The sequence below is a fragment of the Azolla caroliniana genome, unplaced genomic scaffold (assembly GCF_043228905.1).
Source record: "Azolla caroliniana isolate FFs.n. ecotype wild unplaced genomic scaffold, voAzoCaro1.0.p SCAF_11, whole genome shotgun sequence".
Classification (NCBI taxonomy): domain Eukaryota; kingdom Viridiplantae; phylum Streptophyta; class Polypodiopsida; order Salviniales; family Salviniaceae; genus Azolla; species Azolla caroliniana.
In genome coordinates this window covers 16,821,435-16,848,409 of record NW_028230446.1, presented here as the reverse complement: position 1 = coordinate 16,848,409, position 26,975 = coordinate 16,821,435, and the positions used below count along the sequence as shown (strand labels likewise).

Genomic DNA, 26,975 nt, shown 5'->3' with positions numbered 1-26,975 from the left:
TTAGCAAGCTAATAAAAGCCTTGTGGTTGTGTAGTTTAACATGTACATATCATTGTTCAAAATTCTCACATCAATACAAGCTACACACATGGAATAAACAGTGCCTAAGACTCTCCATCCACCTATTTGAAAAGAAACACTCAATGATGCCCAAATATGTCCACCAATTTGAAAAGTACAACCTAATTGACCTATTTGAAGAGCACTACCTAATGACAAAGTATGCTTATGATAGTCCATAAAAGGGGGGCTCGATTGAATTTTGTGCTCCATGTAATCTTTTACTTGAATCTTTATAATATTGGCTGTTACAGGGATGATCATTCATACACAAACACTCATTTATAATAGCTACACATTTTACATAACATGTACCGGAACCGGAACCAAGATTACAAAGAGGTAAATAATAAATATTGATCAAAGAAACTAATGCTCATCTGATTTAACATAGTGCAACTAATTGTAATCATTCTATAAACAGTGCAACTTCTCGTTATGAGTGTATGGGTTTATCTATACAAGTTTAGCTCTTTCCTCATTGGGTGCATCGGTTTTGGTTCCATACATCTTTTGAGGTGGGCATATACACTGACACCACACCTCTTCTGACTCTCTATACAAAAAATGTTTATAGCCACACTTTGTTTTAATGTTTACAGAGAATGGTCAAATGTTGTGAAGTTCTAATCTCCAGGTAAAAAAGACTGATATCTCTGCAATAAGATACATGCAAATGGCATCTTGACAACATGATGAATATGTTTGATGTTTTCATAATGAAGTCATTTGTGAACCTTAGACTGTTTCCTAAGGAGAAACCGCTCTCGGGCAGCTGCAACTATGTCATTCTGAACACTCACAGTCTTAGATTCAGAAAGATTAACTTTCTTTTCACTAACTGTATTCTCAGATAACAGGGCTGCACCTGATTTACATCCACTGTTTCAAAAGAAATGAAGTCAAAACTCTTTTATTCAATATCACAAACAGTCTCTCTCTCTCTCTGAAGACGAACACACACTATATATAGTTTCATTTTTCTTTTTCTTTTCTTTTTTCAGAAACAAGCCTACGTGAAATATACCTCAGCTTTTCAAGAGAGATTTTGTTGAATTTAACTAAAGCAGGTTGACACCATACACCTTCAACGGCACACACATGTTTGATATAAGGTCGCCCTGTGTTCACGAGTTCATTGTAGACTACCCATTCTGGTAAAAGCCCATCATCATCTGCCTCCATTGAGCTTGCAGAAGGATGTACCTGATAAATTTTCCCAAGCAACATTTGTAATTTATCCGATTCAATTTATAAAACAGAAAAATGTGCCAAATGAAACAAATGGCGTTACTCTTCCTATTGTCCATGATTCTATTAGAAAATAAACGTCCTAAGCTTTTCATAATGTTACTAACCTGGACCAACTGTGATTTCATCCCTATTGTTCTGTAACCATTATGTCTTGGCATGCGTTGTGCTAAGCGGTTTGCAAACCCTATGCAGATGCTTTTTCTTAGTGCAAGCATATTAGGATCTTTTGATCTAGATTGCTTGGACCCTGAAAGGACAACATAATTTATTAACTAGCAACCACACAGAAACATCGCATCATTCATTTAGTCTTAATTACAAATAGTGTTGCACCATAGCTGAATCTTCTATAAAAGGTGTCTGCATAGCTTTATCATATGTGTAAATTATTTTATGCTAATTCTAAATTATTTAACATCAAGTCTAAATTATTTGATGTTAATTCTAAATTTTAGATGTCAAGACTAGCCAAGATATCCACCATAATATGTACAAGACTATTGTCGGGACATTTGTCAAAGTTGGATTATACAACTGAAATGTCTATAGGCAAAAGACCATTAACCAGACTAAAAACCTTGACCTCACAAAGAGAGCCAACATCACAGCATGCAAGTAAATAATCTGAGTTGGATGGAAGAGCTTTATCAATAACATATTGAGTTATCCCTAGTAGAGTAGAGCTCCAAGAATGCTCACTTCCCACCAGATAAACTGAGAGTTTCCAATGAACTTAAATTCTAGTAGCATCTAAGAATCTAAAATGGATAGTGTGAGCGGATCCTTGATTGGTAATCTACATTATCCAAAATCATAGAAAGCCAAGCAATTTTTTACTGGTTCAAGGTTTAAAAATCAGGCACATTGTATCCTGAATAGAAGAAGACACAATTGTCTTCAATCTTCAACAGCTAAGTTAAGATGCTTGAAACAAGAGGGAAAAGTGTTGCAAAACTACTCTGGCCAGTGAGTATGGTGATGCACTTATTCTATACCTGACACAAAAGGGATATGAATGACGCAACCAAGCATGGAGAAAGAATCGGAAATTCTTGGCCTTGAAATAGTGAGATCATAGGCGTATAACACAACCTACCAATTTCAGCAAACTATAGAGGCTGACTCAGATCCAAAAACATAATATCCCGATCAAAGCTTTATTTGAAAATGGACATATTTTCCAATATTTGAATATGATACAGAGAAACCATCAATGTCTCATGAGATAGTTTGCATTAAGAGCAAAGCAGTCCCAATAATTTCGGAGGCAAGTGAGAGGAAGTATTGAAAAAAATTAGAGCCACCACACATGCACATCAGCAAAGGACTCGTAGCTTTTTTCAGCACCAAGGTCTACAGCCTCTTAGTGCAATTCATATGACAATGTAGCCAAGCACAGCAACAGTAGGGAGCTGATCATAAAAATCCAACCAGATTGCCATGGATTGACTCTCGGACAATAGCAATTTGTTCTGCGCACAGGCATTCACTTAACCATGGCCTCTCCACTTAATTAGATTCTTGAAAGCATCCATAGTACCAGTGTCACAGGAAACGTTTCCTGCTTTTGCAAGTTTTATAGTTTCGTTTCGGAATTGTTTCCTAAAATAGGCCAAAATATAAGCACTAGATAAATTACATATATGTGATATGCAAGTGGAGCTTCTTGAGTAATTTGCAGAGACTTCTGAAACAAATATCAGGCTCAACTCAATGCTGAATTTGATAACTTTTTGAAGTTTCAGCTTCATTTGAAATGGTTTTAGGCTTTAAAGAAGAGGTGAGAGAAAACCAAGGTGGAACCAAACTGCTAGGGATTCTGAATGGTCTCTCTTTCAGTTTGAAATGTGTCTTAGACAGTTTCTGCTCGTTTCCTTTGTTCTTTTCCGTGATGAGACAAGATTTTCGGATGTTATCCCTTTGATATATGTTATTTTCTTTCTTTCTCCTTAACCATGTCATGTATTCTTCATGAAATGTTATTAACGCTTTGTTTAGCTTACCTTTAAGTTTGTCCTGCATAATTGCACTAAGTTGCTTTCTAACTTCCTTTGCAAATATCATTGACCTTGCCTGATCCAAGCTTTCAACCATGAGATATAGAAATGGTTTATTTTACAAGAAGTAGATGAACCATTTATAAAGAGTCGAGGTCTGGCTAGATTAGTACCTGCAAGCCATGTTGTTCACACCATTCAAAATCATATCCGACATGACACCATTGTTCATAAATTTGGAGCAGTTGAATGTGATCACCTAGGCCCTTGCCATCTGGCAAATTCTTATACTCAAGCTCTCTTTTCTTGGATGTATTCTTGTTACTGTCAACAAAATTAAGTTAACTTCTTGTAGGTTTCATACAACAAAACCCACAATTAAGTCTAATTATTTCATCATCACATACATTGTAAAACTATACGCAATTAGAATATATTTCATTCTATTCGTGAAACAATCAAGTCATTTAAGCTATAAAATACTTGGTTCTGGGGGCAAGTAAATGGATCATGCTATATAAGGAAAACAGAACTCATTTTAGCAAAAACAAACAAACAAATAAATAGACATGAATATAAATGACTACCCATTAAAAATAAGATTCCATAAACAACTACAGTAATGCATACCAAAAAACGATTGGATGTGGTTATGGGGTATAATTTCTAAGGATATAAGTACGAAGTTCCACCGGCTCATTAGCAAAAGTATCACTTTGCTACAAAAATTTGCATGCGCACCAAATTGACAGACCCTTAACTTCATGAGACCAAACCAATAGTTTTGAGCACAGATGGCCGATAGAGACAAAAAAAAATGCTTGTGGTTGTTTGTCGAAAACTATGAAAGCATGGATACAAACAGAGAGCTATTTGCGCAATCTGCACCTCTGTTGAACAGTACAAAGGGATGAAAGGTTAATGACATCATGCACAGCCTCATCAGAGGTTTCACAGGTGCCAAAGTTTGCGTTTATATCTTCTTATGCTATAAATTTCACCATAAAAATAGCAAACCCAAAAAGGCTTTGATACCCAAACACATGAAAGTAAATCAGGCAAGCACCTTTTAATGTACTGCTATAAAGAAGTCGAGGTGTAATTTATTGCACTTGGTGAAGTACCAAGGTATCTGTTGATGACTACATGTTGCGAAGCAAATGAGTAAGACTTACCTTGTAAAGGAAGAAAACTGAAAAGACATTTCCATGAATTCAAAGAATAAGACTTACTTTATAAAGGAAGAAAAGATGGATTCACATGACAGCATAGATGCTATTGTTAAAGCTTGATCCAAGCAGCCGGCATCTTCTGCTGCAAGGAGAACTCTTGCGAGAGAGGGATCAAGGGGAAACTCTGAGAAAAGCAGATACTGTTTGTTCAGGATTTTCTTAACAGTATTGCAAGAAAATAAACAATTCATTAGCCCAAGTGTAATAATAGTAAAACAAGCTAAGGCATGTGTACCAGACATCCTTTTTCCCAATGAGGTGATGGATCCATCTTCATCTATCGCATCTAGAATGTACAGCTGCTGCAATGCATCCTCCAAGCAGTCACCTAATGCAAAAGGGAAAATATGCAGAAAAATATATGAAATGATCGCCACAAATAATGGCAAAGCCAACATTCCTTGATACAGATTATATCACCCTACGTGATGGTTGGTCAAGAAATTCAAAATCAAGCACATTCACAGCAAGATCCAAAGATTTCAAATGAAGAACAGCGCCAGTTAATGATGACCGTTGAATTTCTGGGACAGTTATTGCAGGAAATTCATTTCGATAGACATCTTCAGTGTATAGCCTAAAACATTTCCCAGGCCGTGTACGTCCAGCTCGACCAGCTCTTTGTATAGCTTGTACCCTATCACACAAGAAATGAGTCCATGAGCCTACTATTTATGTGTATATAAATCACTCTTAACAAAATTGGAAACAAACAGCAGACAAGCATGAATGTCACACATTATCAAACCTGCTAATTTGCACGACGACAAGGGAGTACATGCCTGTAGAAGGAGAGTATTGTCGTTGTTTTACAACACCTGGATCAATAACATATCTGCAAAAGAATCAGATTCTCAGAGCCTGACCTTGGGGACAGGATTCTCAAAGCTTAATCTTGGGGACAGGAAAAAAAGAAATGAGGGAGCACACCTGTTTGTTCATAACTTTTTCTCATGAAATATTATTTGAATTCATTTTGAACGTAACTAAGTTATCGAATTGTTAATTGATAAATCACGGATTAGAAAACGCCAATCACTTCAAAGAAAATTGCTTACACGACTCCATCTACTGTCAGTGATGTTTCTGCAATATTGGTTGCAACAATAATGCGCCTACAAGAGGGATCACTTGGTGCGAAGACACGAACCTGTTGTAAAGATTTAAAAAAGTCGATATGATGAATATAAGACAACAATTAATCCAACACACAATCACTCCTACTTGATCTATAGGTTACCAATCATGGGTGTCTTGAACATGTCAATAGTTTATTATAAAATGAATAAAGTTCACCGATTTTATGAGGTTAAAATTTGGAAAATGATGGATTAGGTTAAAGCATTTCTACAAACTCGGTCACACACAAAGAGAAAGAAACCATGACCATGTTATGTGGGAATATAGTGCAAACCCAAAAGAAAAAGATCATATCAAACTGGTTACCTGTAATTCAGGTGGAAGGGATGCATGGAGTGGCAGTATGATAGCATCCATACAAGAACCCTCCTCGAGAAGCTTTATTCTCTCTTCAATTCTTGAGATTGCTTTTTCAATCTCTTCCTGTGAAAATATTTGCTTTTTAGAACATACAGATCAGCAGCTATTTTACAAGGAAGATAGCAGCACACAGGAAAAAGAAACAATGAAACAAAAACAAACAGAACAGACAAAAAAGCCTTGATATTCCAAAAATCATCTGAATGTGTGTCCACTATATATATTATAAATTTAGTTGTAAATCTTCAAAAGATTAAACAAACTAATCTATTTAACACTGGCTCATCCACCATATAGTTTTCACATTACGAGCATTTCATAATGGTTAATTGGAAACGAGACGATTTAATAATACTCGTCCAAGGTATGCTTGCTATATCTAGAATCTATCCACGTCTATATTTTGGAGTATCCTTTAAAGAATATTCTTTCTTAACCAAAAAACACTTGCATCTTTTTATGAAAGATATTTATGCACAAATTGCAGCAAGAGGAATCATTGATCATGCAGCACTCAATGGATTCTAACAGTACCTGTCCTGTCAAAAACAGCAAAATATCACCAGGTCCCTCCCGCGTATGTACTTCTGTATGCTCGAAAGCAATTGTTAAAAGTCTGATGCAACTTACCGCAGAAAAATATGAATCTGGTTTGTCAGATTATTACCAAGAACTGTTTGAACGGCGGATTCAAGATAATTGATGGGCTGTTCTGTGCTATACAGAATCTCGACAGGAAATAACTTCCCTGGAATGTTCATTACTGGACATCCAGAAAAGAACTGCGAGAATTTTTCTCCATCCAATGTTGCAGATGTGATGATAATTTTCAAGCTAGGAGATTTTCTCCCTGCTAAGCGTTTGAGCAAACCAAGTAATATGTCCCTATTAAGAAACCAAATTTATGTATACCATTCAATAACCAAATTTATATATATATATTACCATTTATATGTTACACAGAGTGCTTTTTGCATGATGAGTTTTTATAATTTGAATGAATTGATAACAATTGTGTATGCATATGATCTGCACTCTCTACCATTTAATATTTCAGTTACGGAGAGAACTTACGTATTAAGGCTTCTTTCATGTGCTTCATCCAGAATGATTACAGAATATTGTTTAAGCTCTGCATCAGATAGGCATTCCCGAAGGAGACAACCATCTGTCAGATACCTAGACAGTAACCATTGGGAACTCTCAGAGATTTGAAACAAATAATATGGCTAGGAAAATCGTGCCTTTCGTCATTGACAAGGGTTAGATTACTTTATATAGTCTTGGGATGGGTCCCTTAAGTAGCACTGATAATAATATAGATAGATATGTACTCTGACCCAAAATAGGACATACACATAATTCTAGGAGAAAGGAAGTTGATGAGCTTTCATTTAACAAACTATAAATTGGATGGGGTAGAAAATTACTTGATACGAGTCTTATCTGAAGTGCGATCTTCAAATCTAATTGCATAACCAACCTCCTCTCCTAGCTTCACATTCAACTCTGATGCTACTCTTCTGCAAAAACAACTGTTAACATTCTTCACACAAACGAACACCATTATGAGAAGGTCATAATTGGCAAGACAGCACGGAAGTAGACAAACTAGAAACAAAGAAATTGCACAAACACCAGGAAAGAGAATCTCAGTCAAGAAAAAGATGCAGGAAAATATTCCCGCCACCCTTTATGACCTCTAGAATCTACGTGAGCATTGAAAGATTTTGAGGAATGAAAAAAGTTATGATTATTAGTCCGTATGTACAATACAACTATCCAAGCATCAAGGAACAAACCCCTACTGTTCCAGTTCTACCTCTGTGACCATAAAACAAGGCTACATTCTTCTGTCACCCTTTACAGCCTCTATTCTATAGTCTACACGAATATTGAAAGATTTTGAGGAACTTTTCAAAAGAACAATGATTTATGTACAATCCCACCATCTAGAAATTAAAGGTCAATTCCCTACTGTTCCTAGCTCTTTTACCATAAAACAAGAATGGAATTAGCCATCATGTGTAAGGTACAATAGGATACACTGGCTCTTGGTAAATAAGGGTTTTTGAGGAATTGAGCTCCAGACTTGGAAATGGGAATGAATATTTGTTTTCTGAGTTAATAAAAAATACAAATGAATGCATGAAACATCTAATATACAAATAAAACTTGATCGAAAGTTAAATTTTAAACTTTATAAGGAAACCTTGTTCGCCGAGTTCCCATTTCTAGCTTTCTAAGGAGACATCAATGGCTCTCATTAGACTAATATTACCCTACAAGATTACAATTTACGCCCAAGAGTGTCTAAAAATCCGCATTTGTTGCTTCTCTTAACAAAGAAGAAAATGTTTCCCCTTTTGCCGTTAAAGACGGACATATGAAGGTAGGGCAGACACAATGCACATGTGGAGGCACAGAAGCAAAGAAGGAACAAAAAATAAACAAGAGATGAATAAAGGGAAAAAAGGGGGTGAGGGGGCCAAACAATAAAAGAAAGAAAGATATATTAACGTCTTCTAAGGCCAAAATTGGCCCATGAGACAAATGGTTTTAGAAAAAAAGGAGTATTTATCCGGTCATCATAACTAAAAAAGAGAGATGAGGAAAGTAGCTGACCGGGCGACAGTGACAGCAGCAACACGGCGAGGCTGAGTGATGGCGATGCTACCGGCCTGTGCGAAGTGGGCACGGTAAAGGATTTGGGAGATTTGAGTGGTCTTTCCGGATCCTGTCTCGCCAATAATCACCACGACAGGGTGTTCCCTCACCTGAGCCACGATCTCACCTGCAAATAAAGTCACAGGGAGCTCCCCTGCTCCTCCTCCCATCGCCCAGTCTCTGTCTCTGTCTCTGTCACTGTCTCTGTCTCTGTCTCTGTCTCTGATTTTGTTAGTTATATAAGCTCTCTCATATTACATATACCTCTCACTATGTGTTATGTACATATCCATGGCGCCTCTCTAATTACACTTAATACTTAATACTTAAAATCTTCGAATTACAAACTAACTATATAATCACACTATGTTTAATATCTAACCTTCTAACACTTAATACATATACATACATTGATGATGTTTGAACATGTACCGTACCATATATATACATTTTGAACATGTCGTGTAACAAGCTTTTACAAAGTGAATCGACAAAATGGGACCCCCCCCCCCCCCAACCCCATATTGACCATAAATAAATCAGTTATGCATTCCATAGTTAAGGAGTAATGTTGCAATGAGTTTCTCCATCTAATGTTGTAGAATTTCCAAATTCCATCTTCATTATGAAATTTATTATACTAAAGTTGTACTTTTAACTATTTCATAAGTTTGCTCTATCCTTGGGCTTGTAGGTATTATATACATATAGGTGAGTTTGATCTACGCTTAATACTATAGATGAATTTTCATGATAAGAAGTAAATCCTTGGCTTTTTGCACATATTGTGTAACATTCTTTATAAGGTCCATCAACAAATGGGATGAATTTTCGGGATAAGAAAGAATACTTAACAATATAGATGAATTATCATGATAAGAAGTAAATCCATGGTTGTTTGCACATATCGTGTAACGTTCTTTATGATGTCCATCAACAAATGGGATGAATTATAGAAGAAATACTTAACAGTATAGATGAATTGTCGTGATAAGAAAAAAATTCTTGGCTTTTTCATATTGTGTAACACTCTTTATAAGATGCATTTGTTGTTCTGTGCTACCTTGTTTTATGTGTTGGCTATGAAAAACACCATTGTATATTTTCAACCACTGACTGTGTGAGTCATGCAGTACATGTTGACGAAATGCTTAGATCCTTTTGTGCACATAGACGGAAAGTGCTTTTACTGTCTTCAATCTCTCCATATGCAACAATCATATGAATCGGATTTGAGTGTGTATTTCAATACAATATGATACCATCAATTGGCCAATACATGAAACAAGAATAAATCCATAAGTAGTATTTTAATACCATATGATACAAACATTGGGTAAAACTCAATCAACCATATGATTAATATCTTCATTAGGTAAAACTCAGTCATCCATTCATATACACTACAAAACTTTATGATATACAACATGTGCCAAAGAGTATATTCATGTACAAAAAAATTTAATCTAAATTCCTAGTCCAATACCTCAACATAAAAACTTTCAATACATGTTTACTATACACACCAAATATTTATGACATAGAAAATGTGCCAAAGAGTATTTTCATATATAGAATGTGCAGAAGATTGTATTCGTATACATAATCAAGAGTATACAAAATGAGGCCATCATATACAATCCAAGGCATATACAAAATGTGGTCTCTACAAATTGGTTGATTCATATAAATAGTGAAGCAACTACAATATGTGCCATCTACAAAAACTGTCGTGGCTATATAATCACAAATCCCAAAATCGGAAAACTGTCATGGGTCCAACATTGTTGTATCCATGCAATTTTGAGCCTTCATCTTCGCGATTGTGTCCTTTCTATGACCCCTTCCAACAAAAACCATGTAGAAACAAAATAAGGGTTACCACACATGCATAATTGGTATACAAAAGTAAGTACGAGGAAGTGACATACATCCCTTCAGAGTGATATGCATCACCCCAGTCAACATATTCCATTTCGAAGTGTTTGGACTTCGCAACCATCTTGACAAGCAATATATAATGAAATATGTAAACCCTTAACCCATTTTAACAAAGCCATATTAACGTTATTAAGATACTACATATCATGAAAACATAAAACTTTGAGACATATACAAATCTTTACATGACCTTGATTCATTTTTACTTTGTCATCCCATCTTTTCATTCTAAAAACCCTACACCCATTTTAACATTTCATTTTAAGATTTAAACAAGTTTAATAAAGTTAAACAATCCATTTCAACATTTTAATATTGAACCTAACCCATTTCACCATTCCAAAAACACAAAAACCTGAGTTGGAAAACACACATCTAAAAATAGAAAAAACAATTAGGCCACAATAAAATACATACCTTTTCCAGTGGTGTTATTGATTGTAATGTAGGTGGCGAAGCTAAACGTAATGTCGAAAAATCTATGATTTGAAAATACCTCCAAATATCTCAATCATTGATTTGAAAATTGAGGAAAAATCGACAAGCACTTGCTTTTATACCCTAAACCCTTCTAAGTCAGCTATCTAACATTTATGAGAAGGGTGTGTGACATCTATGAACAAGGTGTTTGACAATTATGAGTAGTGTGTCTGAATACTGACAGGTCGGGTGTCTGGTGACAACTTTTTTACTTTTGTGCTTTTTTTTTATCCACATTGGACAATGTAGATCGCACACACCCTCAACTAAGGGACTTGCGTTATCTATGCCCACGATTCCCTCGCTTGCTCTCTCAGTTAGACATGTCGTGCTCAGTGTATGTATGTATGCATGCATGCATGTAATGATATGAGTAGCTTGTGTTGGTGTTGGTGTGTAAATGTTTGTTCCCATACCAAGCCTTTTCCTCTTTTGGGTGTTGTTTCATGCCCGTCCAAAAGAGATATTAAAGGGGATGATTATTGTTCATATAGTTCTCTTATAGAGCACAAGTAATTGAGTTGAAAATGGAGACAAGTGGAACATATAATTTTTTGAGACAATGTTGATCATGGGCATTTGGGGAGATACGTGATGTTTCTCCTGTGTCATTTTACACATGAACGAGTTTGGCAAACCTTTGAATGTCCATACATGCATGCACATCCTAATACTCGAAGTCAATGTCAAATAGTAAAGGAATAAGGGTATCCTTCAATGAATGTGCCCCCATGTTCTTGGAGAAGGCCTGAGTGCCTCTACAAACCTGCTACATTTTGGGCACTAATCATGCCTTCCCCAAAATATGTCCAACCTTGCTCTTTTCTTGCTCCAACTTCGGTTTTGTTGTTCCACAATTCCTTGGTTCAATTTGAGAATTGATGAAATTGATCTAAATTTTCTTCCTTACATTTGAGAAGGTTTTTTCTTGTCATTAACACTAATCATGCCTTCCCCAAAATATGTCCAACCTCACTCTTTTCTTGCTCCAACTTCGGTCTTGTTGTTCCACAATTCCTTGGTTCAATTTGAGAATTGATTAAATTGATCTAAATACTAGCATACCCCATGAACGTATAGTCATGATAATCTCTCCCCCCTTTCTCCCAAATATGTGTAGTTGTAGGCTTGATGGTTTGTATCGTAGCATTGAAGTCATAAATTTGAGAAAACCCAAGTCCAATCATCGCCATGGGCTAGGCCCTTCATCGTAGATTGCATCAATGTAAATGGTGGACGCTAAACATGTATATATATATATATATATATATTGTGGTGTGCATGTGTTCCTTCGTGCCACCCTTTTAGCTCACCCTTTTGGTAAGTTGATAGCACTACAAGCACTGCATCTTGGGTTCAAAACCCAATTTCCTCACCTCTCAATTATATACACCATATATATCTCTATTTCACTAGATGCCACTATGGAATGTAGGGGTTGAACCCATCGGACTGAGGGCCACCTAGACTTTGTTGAGGTGGGGGACAGGAGGGCTATCGTGTCGGAGGGGGATCGAGGAAATATCATATGGCGGCGAAAGTTCAATCGCTCTTGTGGACCGAGAGCCACCTAGACTTGGCTGAGGTGGGGGACGGGAGGGCTATCGTGTCGAAGGGGGATCGGGGAAAAGATCATTTTGCAGAGAAAGATCAATCACTCACGTGGACTAAGGGCCACCTGGACTTGGCTGAGGTGGGGGACAGGAGTGCTATCGTGTAGGAGGGAGATCGGAGAAACTCGTGGGACAAGAAGTTAGTGGGCAACCTAAGGTGAGGGGGAAGAGTTGGTGGGGCAAGACATAAAAGTGGTGTAAGAAGGTGAGAGTGCCTCGGGTGAAGGTGTAGTGGGCTTGCGTGCTAGAGAGGTATAGATGGTGATTGCAAAAAAGGACTTGGATGGAGGTCACGGTGGATATTGGGAGGCCTAACTAGTGAACTAAGGCGGTGCTAATAGAAGAGATAATACTACAAGAGACTAACAAGAATGTTGGTGATGGTGGCGAGGGCGATGCTACCTACGAAGCGGAAGAGGCGGATGCTTGGATGTGGGGGGACTGGTATCTCGCATCTCCACCAATACGTGAAATGCACATAAGAGATCAAAACCAGTCTACTTAGCTTCTTACTTCTTAATCAATTTATAGTTGATACAACGAAACCCATTTGGGTTGGCTTGGCTAAAAAGGGTGGCTCAAAGGAATACATGCACAACACAATATATATATATATATATATATATATTTATCCACTAGCATTGCCCCAATGGGTTGAGGCTATGCCCTATTCAACTCACACATATCATACCCAACAATACACTCGTATTTAATCAATAGGTTTATATCAATCTTTATTTTGTCAAGGCTTTTGCCCTATTCAACTTGTATGTGTCATACCCAACAACAATACACATGTATTTTAATCAATTGATTGAGAGTAATCTTTGATTGGGTGAGACTTTTGTCCTATTCAACTCGTAGGAAGAATGGCACCTAACATGGTATACACACGAAGGATCAACTACCAATTGCATAGTGAAGGGGCAAAAAACATAAAAGCGTATCAACAACAATCTTTTATCTTTAGGGGGGGGGGGGGGAGTTGGGGCATTTCGTTGGTTTACGTAACATCATCAAAGTCCTAAGATTGAGAGGAATAGAAGGTTCGATTGTGTCCCACATATAGGGTTAGTGTGAAACGGATTATCGTCCGGCTGGGGCAAGGCCTCCACGAAAGGTGCTCGTAGTGAGCGAGCATATCCTCCTCCTCCTCCTATTTATGGAATCTTATGGAACATAACATACATACATATGTATATATATCTACATGTTTAACAAACACCACATGTATTATTATGTACATATATACATATATATACATGAAAAAGAACAACACTATTATCAATGGAAATAAAAAGAGAAAGAAAGAAAGAAAGAAAGAAAGAAAGAAACCACACAGACACAAAATGGAAGAACAAAAATCGACAAAAAAACTAAATGTATAATAATTTACAGAAGAAGAAGATTTCTCTTCCGCTCCCGGAGGCCCGATTCGCCCGCAGAAACCCTAATCGGACCTCCAGACACTGATTATCATCATCCTCCATCGCCATCGACGAATCGGTCCTATACATCTCACTAGCGCCTCACAATAGGTAAAACGGAACCTCACATATTGGGGGAGCTTTCTTCTTCTTCTTCTTCTTCTTCTTCTGCTTATGTGTGTAGAATATCTATTTATGACAGACAGATGCTTTACTGTGGATGATATGTCCGAATGCAGCATGGCTGTGCAGAGGCTATACGATGCTTGCAAGGCGACATTTACACAGAACATCAGAGGTCCCTTCTCTGCCCAAGGTCTGGTCAGAGTTCGCTCTTTGTTAGGTATTTCTCTCTACATCTCAAAACTATGCATTTGTTTTCTGGTGTGAATTTGGATAAATCTTTGCAGTATTCTGTTTCTGTACTATAATTGATGGTGAAATTTGTTTGATTTGTATGAATCGTGGTAACATTTGTATTTTGTTCTGGAATTTGTATGATTTGTGGCTATATTTGGGTTTCTGTCAATGTCGGCAACATTTTCTTTAGTAGATTTCTTGGATTAGTATCAGCGTTGGGAGCATTTGTCCTCTCTTTCCTGGATTTTTATATCAATTATGAAATGTGTTAAATATGTAAGTTTTCAAATTTCAATAGATTTTTGGCTATTGGGATTCAATGGATTGATATGTGTTATAGTTTGATTGATTTTTTGTCTGAATTTGTAATCTGGTAAAACAAACATGTCTTATATCTAAATTGATAGTTTCAATGCATAATGCTTCTCGGAATTCAATTGATTGATGTAGATTTTTTCCTGAGTGCAATTTCATGGTTTTACTGACTAATAGAATTCTGTATTGAATCATTTTTATGTAGAGTTTTACTATTTGAAGCTTCATGAAACTATAAGCAGCTGTCAACATGAGAAATCTTTCAGCATGATAACTCTCTTCACACAAGATTAAAAAATGTTGCACTACTAGGATTGGATTTCATAGATGATGAGAACTAACATCAAGGAATACGAAAGTCACATGTTGAGTACTCCTGTGTTTATATACTTACTCAACAAGATAAAGTATCTGCAGAAGGGGATTTATGAGACGTTGCACAAAATTATGTGAGAATTATATTTTATGGTCAGCAAGCACTGCTGTATCTTTTGATTGTCCTTATATTGTTTTTTTTTTTCCAATATTTGTTGAATACTATCGATTTCATACTGGTGAGATCAAAAGTATGTATACGTTTTTGTTACTCTGATTACATTGAAGGACTTCATCAATTGACATTTTTTTCTTTAGATCATCTGCTAGAATGGGCATCAAAAGAACACAATTCTGTAGTATTTCTGGAAAGATCAGTAAATCTCTTATCTCTATGAACACCACGAGGTTTTTGACAACACAAGTTAGTATGAATTACTTGATGGTTATTGTAAAATTTCTCTAGTTTTGGATTTTGATATTGGCTTGGACTATATGCACTTGTACTATATGATGGCGGTTCAAAACCAGACAACCTACTAAAGACAACACTATGATCTCTCACAAGACATATCCATTTGAAAAAACTTAGCAACTATGGCATGGAAAAAACAATGCCACTTGCATAATTTGCATACGTTATTTTAGAAACAATGCCACTTATACTGATTGGAGGAGAACTATCATGTAGATGACATGATGGAATATATTGCTTAATTACAGTAGTCATAGTCTTCAACAATCTCCGGAAGCATCCCAAAAAGTCTCTCATCTGCCGGTGGTAATGTGTACTGTCCAATGAGGATGTCCTGGTCTGAACTGTTTGCAACCATTTCTTGATTCCATTCTATATATGTTCCTCTCCCACCCCACCCAACCCTCTTTCGTGTCCTGCAAAGGGTATGATCACCTCATGAATTATCTTTGCTGTTTCTTGGCCATTTTTAGACCTTCGCCTCATACATATATGTATCTTAAGATTATGTTTTTTCTATTCTATGCATTCTATTCCCCACCCCACTCTCATTTCTGTGCCTTGACAAAGACCAGTCCATGGAATTGTACCCCTTTACATGTGACTATGCTATATGGGGTATGTCCTCTACCTAATTCCCTAGTCAGCTAGTTGTTGCAATTAACTAATGGAGTGTAATTTCCCCTTATACCAATAGGATGTGTCCAACAGAGAATTGATATCCAAATCTTTATCCCAAGACATTTGATGAAGGCATCCATCAGACCATAATGGCCAAAGTTAGTCTCAACACCTTGGGAGAAAATTCCTGTAGATTGACAAGACCGAAGCTGTTATTTCCAGCCATAACTTGCCACAACATAATGGTATTGCACCTCAATGCGTTTGGCACAAGTTAGCCATTATGACATTTTATAAGACTAATATTTGCCATCGATGCATAATTGATGGAGTGTGGATTCATTGATCTAAAGAAACTTAATAGACCACACATAATTCAATATGTTTGTCTGGTAGTTAGAAATCATATTGATTTGCCATCATATTTATTTCTGACATATCAATTTGTATGTTAATAATTTGTGAAGAGTTAATGGTGAAAGTAAGCTAAATTTCTGGTACAACTGGAGATTTACTACACTCTGTAAGCTCCTCAGGCTGGTGTCAACAATAAAACATTTTATGAAATTTTGTTTACATGCCAGATAATATCAAGCCAGCTGATGTTGGATTGGATGATGTCTCAACTTTGCAACGTATAACAAATGCGGGATTTCTTGGGAAAATCAATGGAAAAAAAGACAAAGTTTCTCCTCCAATATCTTACCTTCACATATACGAATGTGAAGACTTCTCTGTAAGTGAAGACTTGTAGATGCTGAAAATTGTTTCATGCAGCTCGTAAAGCAAATTTTCTGACCTGATTAAAAATGTTTTTTTGTGTGTTTTGCAGATGGGTATCTTCTGCTTGCCACCGTCAGCAGTCATACCACTTCACAATCATCCTGGTATGACTGTATTGAGCAAACTTCTTTATGGGAAAATGCATGTGAAAGCCTATGATTGGGTTGACCATTCAGATATATCCAATCGTAAGTTATTTTGTGCCAAATTGCTGATTGGGTAAGGACTGAAGGTGAAGTCATAACATTGTAATGATACGAACAGCCAGGTTGGCAAAGGTGGCTGTAGACCGGGTTATGAGTGCGCCATGCGAATCAGCAGTGCTGTATCCTACTAGTGGAGGAAACATACATGCATTCACTGCGGTTACATCTTGTGCTGTCCTCGATGTTCTTGCGCCACCATACTCTTCAGAAGATGGTAGACATTGTACATATTATAGGATTCTCCATCGTGACAGCCACAAAGGTACTTTCTGTCTCCATTGTTAGAGAAAAAGGTGAAAAAAGTGGACAGCCACAAAGATGTAAATATGTATATATGAAAATGATAATACAATAATAAAACAGTAAATAGCCAAGTGGTTAAGGCTATTCATTGTGGGGAAAAGGGGAGGGTTCAAATCCTAACTGGTACACTATCTTTTTTTATCATTAATTTTTGATGAACGGAGGAGGGTAGGTGGGCATTAAATGTGGTTGGGGGGGGGGGTTGAGAATGCCACAATTGTGTAAACATGAACACGTAGTGAAGGATAACAAGGCCAAAAACCAAGTTTCTCAGGTTGGTTCTGGATCATGCAAGAGGACTCCTGCACATTTAGCTGTCAAGTGTAGTTAGGATAGCAGAGGAAGCAAACATTATTGTGTTTGCAATCCTGTTGGAGAAGCTCTCAAATACTATTTCACTCATATGATTCCACTGGTCCTATTCCTCCTACCTTAATCCTCCCACTCTAATCCACCCATCCTCACCCAATGTTCCAGTGATGTACGATTCCCTTGGTCCACCATATCAGCTGCCTTCTTCTCATTGTTTCGCCAATCTTCTGCTCATTGGGTAATCCCCTCATCCACACATCCATATATCTTCTTGTCTGATCTTCCAACACATGTGACAATTAGATCAAATTGTCATGGGTGTTGGAAGATTGGACAAGAAGATATGTAGATGTTCAGACGAGTAAGAGGTTCAGTGAGTAGATGAGTAAGTGAATGAGTAGTAGTATGAGAGGATGGTCGAGATGATAAGGATCCATGACGAAATCTCATGTAGTGCTGACTTCCAGGAGGAGCAGGTTTATGTGGGTTACAGAAATGGAACTCCTGAACAGATTGGCAAAATCCTTGTACTTCATGGGAGCTTGATGGATAAATGGATCTTTAGGAATTAGTTGGTCACATCACAAAGTTAAGCTTGGACAGTTTTGCAGTGCGCATGAAAGGGGCCACTCTAATGAATGTGATTTTGATAGATTTCCTGAATGAAGCAGATGAAACGCCGGTTCATGCATGTTTGTGGAAACATTGGTTGTGTGTAAAGGCCATTTTTTCACCTTCCATATTTTCTGTTTGTACATGTGAATGCACCCCAACGGTTTAAAATTCTAAAGTACAATACATTCTTTGCTACCAATACATTGTGGAAAAACTAGTAGCTGTTTTCTTTCTGCATTTGTTTCATTCACTCCTGGACATTTTCTCGTGTTTGTTCCTGATATTCGTGCTCTTGCCTCTTAATTGATTTCAAGGAAAAATTATGAGAGGTCATTTCAATCTGTGTCCATCAAATTTCACCATTCCATCAGACAACAGGCGACAGTTGTTGTTGACATTGTGGCAGTAGGGACAAGGCAAAATTATTCTTGAGCAAGTAGTGCTGGTTTGCTGTTTATATCTTTTCTATAGTTATCATTTAGATGTCTGGTTTAGAGCTTGCATTGGTCATTCCTTAGAATTCAGAAGCAGGTTTAGGAGTGGCTTGAATTTACTCCTACTCATCCCACCAACAATAGGGTAGAACTTGATCTGAGCCCCGTAGACCTTGGTTCTAGGTTAGTTAGGTAAGCTAGCTAGAACAACGTGAGGTAAGTTCTAAATTTCCCCACACTTAACCGGCAAATGTACCGCTACTGCAGAGGCAAATTCTCACTTCAGGCCATATGAGCCCAATTTGCAAAAAATTTATGCCAAGGTTTTAAACTCAATTTTGTAATCACTGCCAATATGGAAAGTTTGAAAATCCTATTATTCTCAATGTGTGGATCTTGTGCATTCTGATATTCTTAACATGGCTGCGACATCTATTGGAGGTGCTTTGGATTTCATTTCTTTTGTTGAGGACAATTTGGGCTCATTTGCTAAAAGCAAAGATGAAGCCTTTTCTGCAATTGTGACCACCCAAAGAGATAAGAAACTAAAATGCCCATGAATAAACTATGTAGGCGAGCCCACAACTATTGAATTTAGAAGATTTTGTGAGATACATGGTATAAAGACGGAGTTAACAACACTAGACATCCATTCTTCTAATAGCTTGGCTAGAAAGAATGATAGGACAACACTATGTGAGAGAGTGAGATTCATGCTCTCCACATCTCATCTCTCTCATCACTTTTTGGGAAGCTATTAAGGCTGCAGTATGCATATGCATTAGATTTTCCACATGATGTTGAAAGATGGCATACCTAAGGAGGTTTGGTTTGGCAAACTAGCCTCACATGACCAATCTACAAATCTTTGGCTGTGATGCATTCATGCTCACTAGACATGAGTGTAGGAATAAACTTGATGCAATGTCCATTAAGGCGTCTTCCTTGGATATGGTGAGGAAAGTAAAATGGGCCATCGGATATGGCTACCCTAGCTTAAAACACTTGTATGCAGCTGGGATGTTGTCTTTAGTTAGGGCAAGCGTCTCAAATCTTGTAATGCCTTTGAGAAATATAACAAGAAAGCTAGATTGGAGCATAACCAGCCAGCCATCAGTGATGATAATGCGGCTTAGGTGGAACTACAAAGGGCTGAAATCATGATGAGCCCAAGGTAATGTTTTCAAAGGATGATGGACAGCCATTAAATGCACTTGCAGATCATGAGCAGCTAATGATAATGCTGAAAAAAGGCTATAAATGATGGATGACAGTCTAGTATTCAAGATTTTGTGGTTCCAACTTATGTATATCCTAGTAATTTGGTAATAAGGTCTACTGGACTCAAAGGAGGCTTTCATGGAAATATGTTGACTGATGAGGGAGAGTTACTTACGTTAAAAGAGGATACGTCATGTGGGAAAAGGGTAAGTGAGATCTTAGAATGTCATAAGAAATAAAAGCTTTGCATGTTAATGATACTGGGGACCTTTCCTCATAGGTGGGTGTATAAAATCAAGGCTCTGAATGAAAAATCAAGTATAAGGCAAGGTGGTTGCAAAAGGCTGTGTACACAAAAAGGGATGTAGATGGCAGCCCCACCATTTTGGTGCTATATGTAAATGGTATGCTTATCTCTGGTAAAAATAGATGTACGCTTAAAGCCTTAAAACTCCAGCTAAATCAATCATTTTCATGAAAGATTTAAGCTCAGCTGAACAGGCCTTGATCACGAGGATAAAGAGAGAAAGGAAGTAATGGTTGCGCTATTTATCATAAGAAAAGTACATTGAAAAAATGCTTGAAAGGTTCAACATAATTGATATTAAAATGGGAAGTGTACCTTTGCCTCCACATGGAAAATTGAGCAAAGAAGGCCGCCCAAAAGATGATGCAGCAGCCAATTCACCCAACAGTAAATGTGCTGTCCTCACTTCAGAAACCTCTTCATCTGGGAATGATCCACATTGTACATATTATGAAGGTCAAAGTTTCAGTCCATTTATGCTCACAATGTTATGGGCATATGTCCATAACTTAGAAAAACTGTGCTTACACAGTTTTGCAAATTTATATTTATTTAGGTGATGGTTCTGCAAGATCACACAACATTTTCAAATGTAATCTCAGTTCTCGTGGCTTTAACATTTAAGAGATGTAAATACTTCTTTCTTTCTTTCTAGCTCTTACTAATCCCATGGAATGATTTCTATCATTTATTGATTTGCTTCTCTCCCCTCTCCCCTGAAAACATTAATGTTATATGCTATAATTTCAATAATTTATTGATTTGTTCATTCTGTATCTACCATATAATGATTTTTGCTTCTTTTCTCCTGTATCTCTTGGGTGCAATAACTTCTATAGTTGGTTAAATGTAAGTTTTACTAATCTCACTTCTCCCATGTAATGGTTTCTATCGTTTATTGACTTGCTCATCTCTCTGACTAAAGCATGTGAATAAAGTTAAGTTTCTACTTGTTCTGATGGCATGGCACAGGGTCAGTTTCAGAGGATAGTAAAAGTGATCAATTGGAGCAAGATTTGGCATGGTTGGACGAGTTCCACCCTCCAAATGACTTTGTTGTAAAGAGTTCTCCATACAAGGGTCCAAAAATTTCACTGTAATAAAACCAAAATGACGTTTGTGTCTCTCCTCATATCATCACGCAACATGAGGCTCACAGGTGAAATGGAAAGAATTCCATCACTGAAATGTGAATTGGAGGTACAACTTCAGCTTCAATTTACAAGATAAGGAGTGGAGATAGAAAGTAGTGGAGTTTGTGTCCTCACATCAATGTCCTGCGGATTGTCACAGTAAGCAAGATATTGGGTTCTCTCAGCAAAGCAGCACAATGCTGTGTTTAACCGGGATTCCACCTAGAGATAATGATAGAGAGATGTTAATATCAGGATGTCACAATTGAAGGTTTAGATTAAGAGGGTATGGTTTCTTGTATCAGTATTACAAAAACATTCAGTCGAAGATTGCAATTTTTGTCTGTTAATTGCTGGTTTTTATTGACAATTCAGAGCAGTATGAGGGTGGCTTTATTAAAAATCTGCAGATAATACCAGAGAAGCTGCATGTAACTTTCCTGCTTCAGAAAATGGGTCTTTGAAAGTAGTAGGAAAATTTCTGAGTGTTGTGTGTGTGCATCTTAATACATTTGAAAAGCTCAGTTGGGATTCTTACTGATGGCCCATGCAAGATCTAAAATTTGAGGTGTTATTGACGCATTGGGTTTGTACAAGGAAGTCCATCAACATTTAACTGTATAACATTGTAGCATCTTTGAAGTTGGCTCTTCAAATACAAATTGCTGCGTGTATACAAAAAGCTTTGTTGTAATTCGTTATCATGATCCACCCTTGACCTTCTGAGTTGTGTTATCAACACTGGATTGAAGCATGCATTTGAAGGAAGATAGTACCCTTGACCTTTTGAGTTGTGTTATCAACACTGGATTGAAGCATGCATTTGAAGGAAGATGATGTTCTATTAGGATCTGTCTTAATATGGGATATAAGTATGCCTTCTTAATATATGGTTTAAAACATCAGTGTATGGTTCAAATCTTTTGCACTGCAAATGCAAAAATATATATGAATAGAGTGATTGGTAGCTATTTGGAAGTTTGTAGAAAAACTCGAACATAAAAGAAGGGCAATTTTTTTCTCTTGGTTGGAAAAGCATGTTTCAGTGTAAGGTTTAGTTATCAGAGTATCAACGTTGTCTGTGTCAGCTAGAGGTTTGTTATAACCATCATTTATGGCCAATGCATAGCTTGAGGTTATATTGGAGCTTGGAAAGAGTAATCAACAAGCTACTTTTCTTAACGTTTAAATTGTGTGGTAACAACCATTCTCTTGTACAAATAGTTTGGTGAGTTTTGTTTGTGTATGGTTGTAGTGTAGTTGTCCACATGTGTATGCAAAATTGATTAATCAGCAAACAATTCAATTTGAAAACAGAAGTTTACATGCGAAACCAAACTATGAAAGCATTTCCTTAATATGTACATGTTATTATATTATTACGTACTCAAATGACAAGGAATAGAATTGATACAATATTGATGATGATATGTAGAATACATGTCCAATTTATACATACTCTAAATAATTTCAAGTAGGCAATAATCGTCCATTATGTCACCACTTACAATCTACCCAAGCATTTTGATAGTCTCAATACAAAAAATACATAAAATGTATCACTACACTCCTATTCATTTCAGTGATGTAAACTTGCATTCTCCAGAAACATACAAATACAATGAAGAGATAAACATCTTGCCATAATTGCAATAGACCATTCATTGGCAATCACATAATTAATAACTTGTGAGCCTCAGCTTTTTATAGAAATTAAAGGATAAAACATTAGGTAGAGTTTATATATCTCCTTGTTTTAGCCTGTTATTAGATTGACATTTGTTTGCTCCACTCTTATGCAAAACATACAATTACATAAAAGCAATCATAAAATAGTTGTACACAAAGTTAACATAAGAACACACAAAAGACAAACCTAACACATTCATATATTTACATGTCCAAAATAATAAGCAATCTATTGGGTAATTCTTTGGCTTCTATATTCTATTATTGTTATAGGCAAGTTTCAGTGGAGATTTAGATCAATATGATAAGATCAGGGCATGGACGTCCAGACTCAAGCAATTAATCCATACACTTAAGGTTGTGGGAGGCTTGAGCAATCAATCCCGCATATTAATAAGTCGTGGGTTCGTAATCTGAACATGTGAAAGAAACATTGTTACATATGGCTCAAAAGATTGTCTAAATAGACGAGTCATTTAGTTGCTAAAAGCTGAAGTTCTCAGACATTCATGGTACTCAACTATATCATCATAGAAACTATTTAATATTTTCACTCACAAATTTGGGATCAACAAGAGAAACAAGGGAACCACTTAATTCTTCAATGCTATCAATAATAGTATGCCGTAAGCATTATGCAAACTGTGTGCTATTGTCAGTTCAAAGAGAGCTTATATATAAGATCCCCCAAAAATTCTCAACCATAATGAATGGATATAATGCCCATAAAAGAGCCAACATAAGCTTACAACCTTTCAAAAAGAATGCATGTCTATTGACATTTATAAATGTGTATAAATATACTTCTATAAGAATCAATCATGTCTGTTGAATATACTTTTTCAATCAAGGAGACCCCACAAAGGTTGCTCAAAGACATCAATCACCTATTCATATCATTCTGTTGGCTTCCGATGTAGCGATCTATTGAGCCGCATGAATGTATATACAATATTATATGAAACCCACACGAAAAGAATAAAGGCACCGAAGCCGAAACCACCCACAGTGAACCAAAGAAGCAAAATGAAGCCCAAAGAGGCAACCCACCATGCCAAAAGCATATGAACAAGAGATAAAGGTACCAACATAAGCAACAACACTGCAAGGCCAAACAATCTCATGACTTCCCAGAGCTTCCTTTTGACCATTCTCTGGAGCCACCGAGTCTCCATCGAGATGAAGTGCAACAAAGAGAAGAGCAAGGGGAGATCAAAAAGCATACTCGAGATGTAGAGCTCATCAATACGACTCCCAGAGCCAGTGCCAGTGCCAGACACAGTGTCTGACTCTGACCTTTGGGATGATGCTAAATTCATTGCTCTTAGCAAAATGAAATTCTTTGGAAGCTCTCTCACACCTCTCCATAGACATGGACTTCGGCATTCTGGACATAATAAGCACTCTTGACCCATACTTGAATCAACCGGAAGGTATTCGATGCATGATTGGCATACTGTGTGGCCACACCTAAGTATTCGGGGCATGCGTACATTATCATTGAAGACATCCCAACATACTGGGCACTCTGGCATTTGCATTTTAGTGGCAAAGGGTGAATCACCTTTGTGTGTAGACACAAAGGCTCTTGCATTTATTTGAATTGATGTTGTGAAGCAGCATGAACTGTGTCTGGTTCTTATTCTTGCATTTAATGGATCTTCTTAGTTGCTTTGTGGATTATTGTTCTCTTTCTTCACTAGGTGACCTACATGTCCATTTGAGAGTTTCAAGAACGAGATTGCAACCACCATTCAAACATAAATAAAAAGATATATACAAATAAATCGAAGACTTCATAAAACAAGAAAATGGAGTTTATTTATTTTAAACCAGCGAACTTGCGTGATACCAAATCAATTAATTGAATAGTAATGATCACACTTTAGCGATGAAAACAACGGGTATAGGGTATGAACCTCCTCATGCCATACCAAGCATGTGAGCATAATGGCTCTTCCCAATACATCAAAAGATCATATCAGTACCTATATGAACGGAATATCCTGATGATGATCATTCCGCTCATCATGAGGCAGCAAGTCCAGAGTGCCTATATGATGAGGTAGATCCTCTCATAAAATAAAAGAGATACCCAACCAAGGATCTAAGCTCACAACAATCAGGGATCGATATCGAAACGATCATAGTGAAAATGCAGCATTGAGGTTCAACATATCACCAGTGTCCAAGCTTAGTGGTAACAGCTTCTGGTAGCTAAGGTTTATGTCTAAATGGAAAACCTATACTTTTTTCATTTTCCATTTGTTTAACGTTTCTATAACAGCCACGCATGGGATACAAAGAATAAGATAAACTCTACATACGGAAGAAGCAGTGTCATATTACTGTGGCCAACCTATAAACACCTCTTTTGAACACTTAAATACCCTCACAATACTTGAATAACCTCCTAGAGGTTTTCCATGACAAGAAAACAATCGAGAGGCAAAGTTTGAGTACCATTGAAACAAATGGTACAACAAATTGAGAAGTACTGCCAATCATGAAGCAAGATAGTTAACTACAAAAATGGAGAACCATCAAGAGTACATGTACATAATGTGTGTACTTGTACCTGTACAAATATGCATATGTGTATATGTATATGTACATGTTCAACATATATCCATATGTATCCGAATGCAGTTTAAGTGTGAATATGTGTGTGTAATTACGTAAGCACATATATACATACACTTTACCAGACTACCTTCCATGATACTATTAGATATGCGTAAGAAATGTCAACATCAGATAGATCATCACTACTCTTCTTTCCAGATATCCATAAAAACCTATTCCAGTGTTTATTTCTCTCCACGGAAACGAAACTAGAAATGGTCATACAATCCTATCCTTAATCCTTGGTTTTACAATCACTACCCAACTGTGTCGGATTCCTATTGAAACCAAAAAACAACATTTTTCAAAGAAAATAGAGACAAAACGGCACTGCACATGAGATATGAAATCCATAATATAAAAATATATAAAAATATAAAAAAAAAAGGATGGGGGGGGGTATGCATCAGAAGCGTAATCTATATGTGTGAAAATGGGGTTAGAAAGAGAAAAGAAGACAGGCAGAGGAGGAGAATAAGAAGACAGATTTGAGAGCACTCACAAGGGGAGGTAGCGAGTGGAAGGGGGAGGATCGGTATCTAATCGTGTGTTCCAAAGGAGCAGAGGTCAAGTCGAGTGGAGCTCTTTGTTTCTGTTCCTCTGTTTGTTTCTCCGCCTCTGCGTCTCCGTTTGCATTACATATTATTGTTGTGGTCTTATTATTTACTTCGCTCTTTGAATGTATGTATGTATGTATATCTATGTATGTCATGTATGTATACATATATATGTGTGTGTCATGTACATATTTTACATATGTATGCATGAAATAATGTATGTATGTATATATGTATTTACATGTATGTATATATGTGTGTGTGTCATGTACATATGTTACATATGTATGCATGAAATAATGTATGTATGTATATATGTATTTACATGTATGCATCTATGTATGCATGCATCTATGTATGCATGCATCATGTATGTCATGTATGTATGTATGTACCCATGTATGCATCTATGTATATATTTATGTATGTGTGCGTGTGCGTGTGTGTGTGTATGTGTCTCTCATTGAGTCGTGTGATGCTCTACCGCTAATGCATCATCCATCTCCATGTCTTCTTGTCTTCTTCTTCTTCTT

General features: G+C 36.9%; 3 protein-coding genes across 4 annotated transcripts; 1 reads left to right on the top strand and 2 right to left on the bottom strand.

Annotated features, from left to right (window-relative positions):
• Positions 1-399: 399 nt before the first annotated feature.
• LOC147858121 (RNA helicase family protein) lies at positions 400-8,928 on the bottom strand. 2 transcript variants are annotated; one of them, XM_087327192.1, is made up of 16 exons: positions 8,669-8,928; positions 7,474-7,578; positions 7,118-7,222; positions 6,711-6,928; positions 6,578-6,630; positions 5,990-6,106; positions 5,602-5,693; positions 5,292-5,378; positions 4,969-5,180; positions 4,779-4,871; positions 4,544-4,667; positions 3,485-3,635; positions 3,318-3,387; positions 1,419-1,561; positions 1,088-1,266; positions 400-942 (listed from the first exon to the last, which is right to left on the bottom strand). In XM_087327192.1, exons 1-16 carry the CDS (start codon positions 8,878-8,880, stop codon positions 786-788), a joined length of 2,118 nt encoding a protein of 705 aa, XP_087183318.1. In that variant the 5' UTR covers positions 8,881-8,928; the 3' UTR covers positions 400-785. The 2 variants fall into 2 exon arrangements, with proteins under 2 accessions (XP_087183318.1, XP_087183319.1); XM_087327193.1 differs by having other exon boundaries at positions 7,474-7,566; positions 8,669-8,927.
• Positions 8,929-14,159: 5,231 nt separating this feature from the next.
• LOC147858120 (plant cysteine oxidase 4-like) lies at positions 14,160-22,265 on the top strand. Its single transcript, XM_087327087.1, has 6 exons — positions 14,160-14,282; positions 14,374-14,514; positions 16,842-16,993; positions 17,090-17,228; positions 17,305-17,508; positions 21,411-22,265. The coding sequence occupies exons 2-6, from the start codon at positions 14,397-14,399 to the stop codon at positions 21,536-21,538; spliced, it is 741 nt and encodes a 246-aa protein (XP_087183213.1). The 5' UTR covers positions 14,160-14,282; positions 14,374-14,396; the 3' UTR covers positions 21,539-22,265.
• Positions 22,266-23,933: 1,668 nt separating this feature from the next.
• Positions 23,934-26,499, bottom strand: LOC147858119 (uncharacterized). The gene is made up of 2 exons (XM_087326676.1): positions 26,388-26,499; positions 23,934-24,968 (listed from the first exon to the last, which is right to left on the bottom strand). The coding sequence occupies exon 2, from the start codon at positions 24,799-24,801 to the stop codon at positions 24,157-24,159; it is 645 nt and encodes a 214-aa protein (XP_087182802.1). The 5' UTR covers positions 24,802-24,968; positions 26,388-26,499; the 3' UTR covers positions 23,934-24,156.
• Between the last annotated feature and the right edge of the window lie 476 nt (positions 26,500-26,975).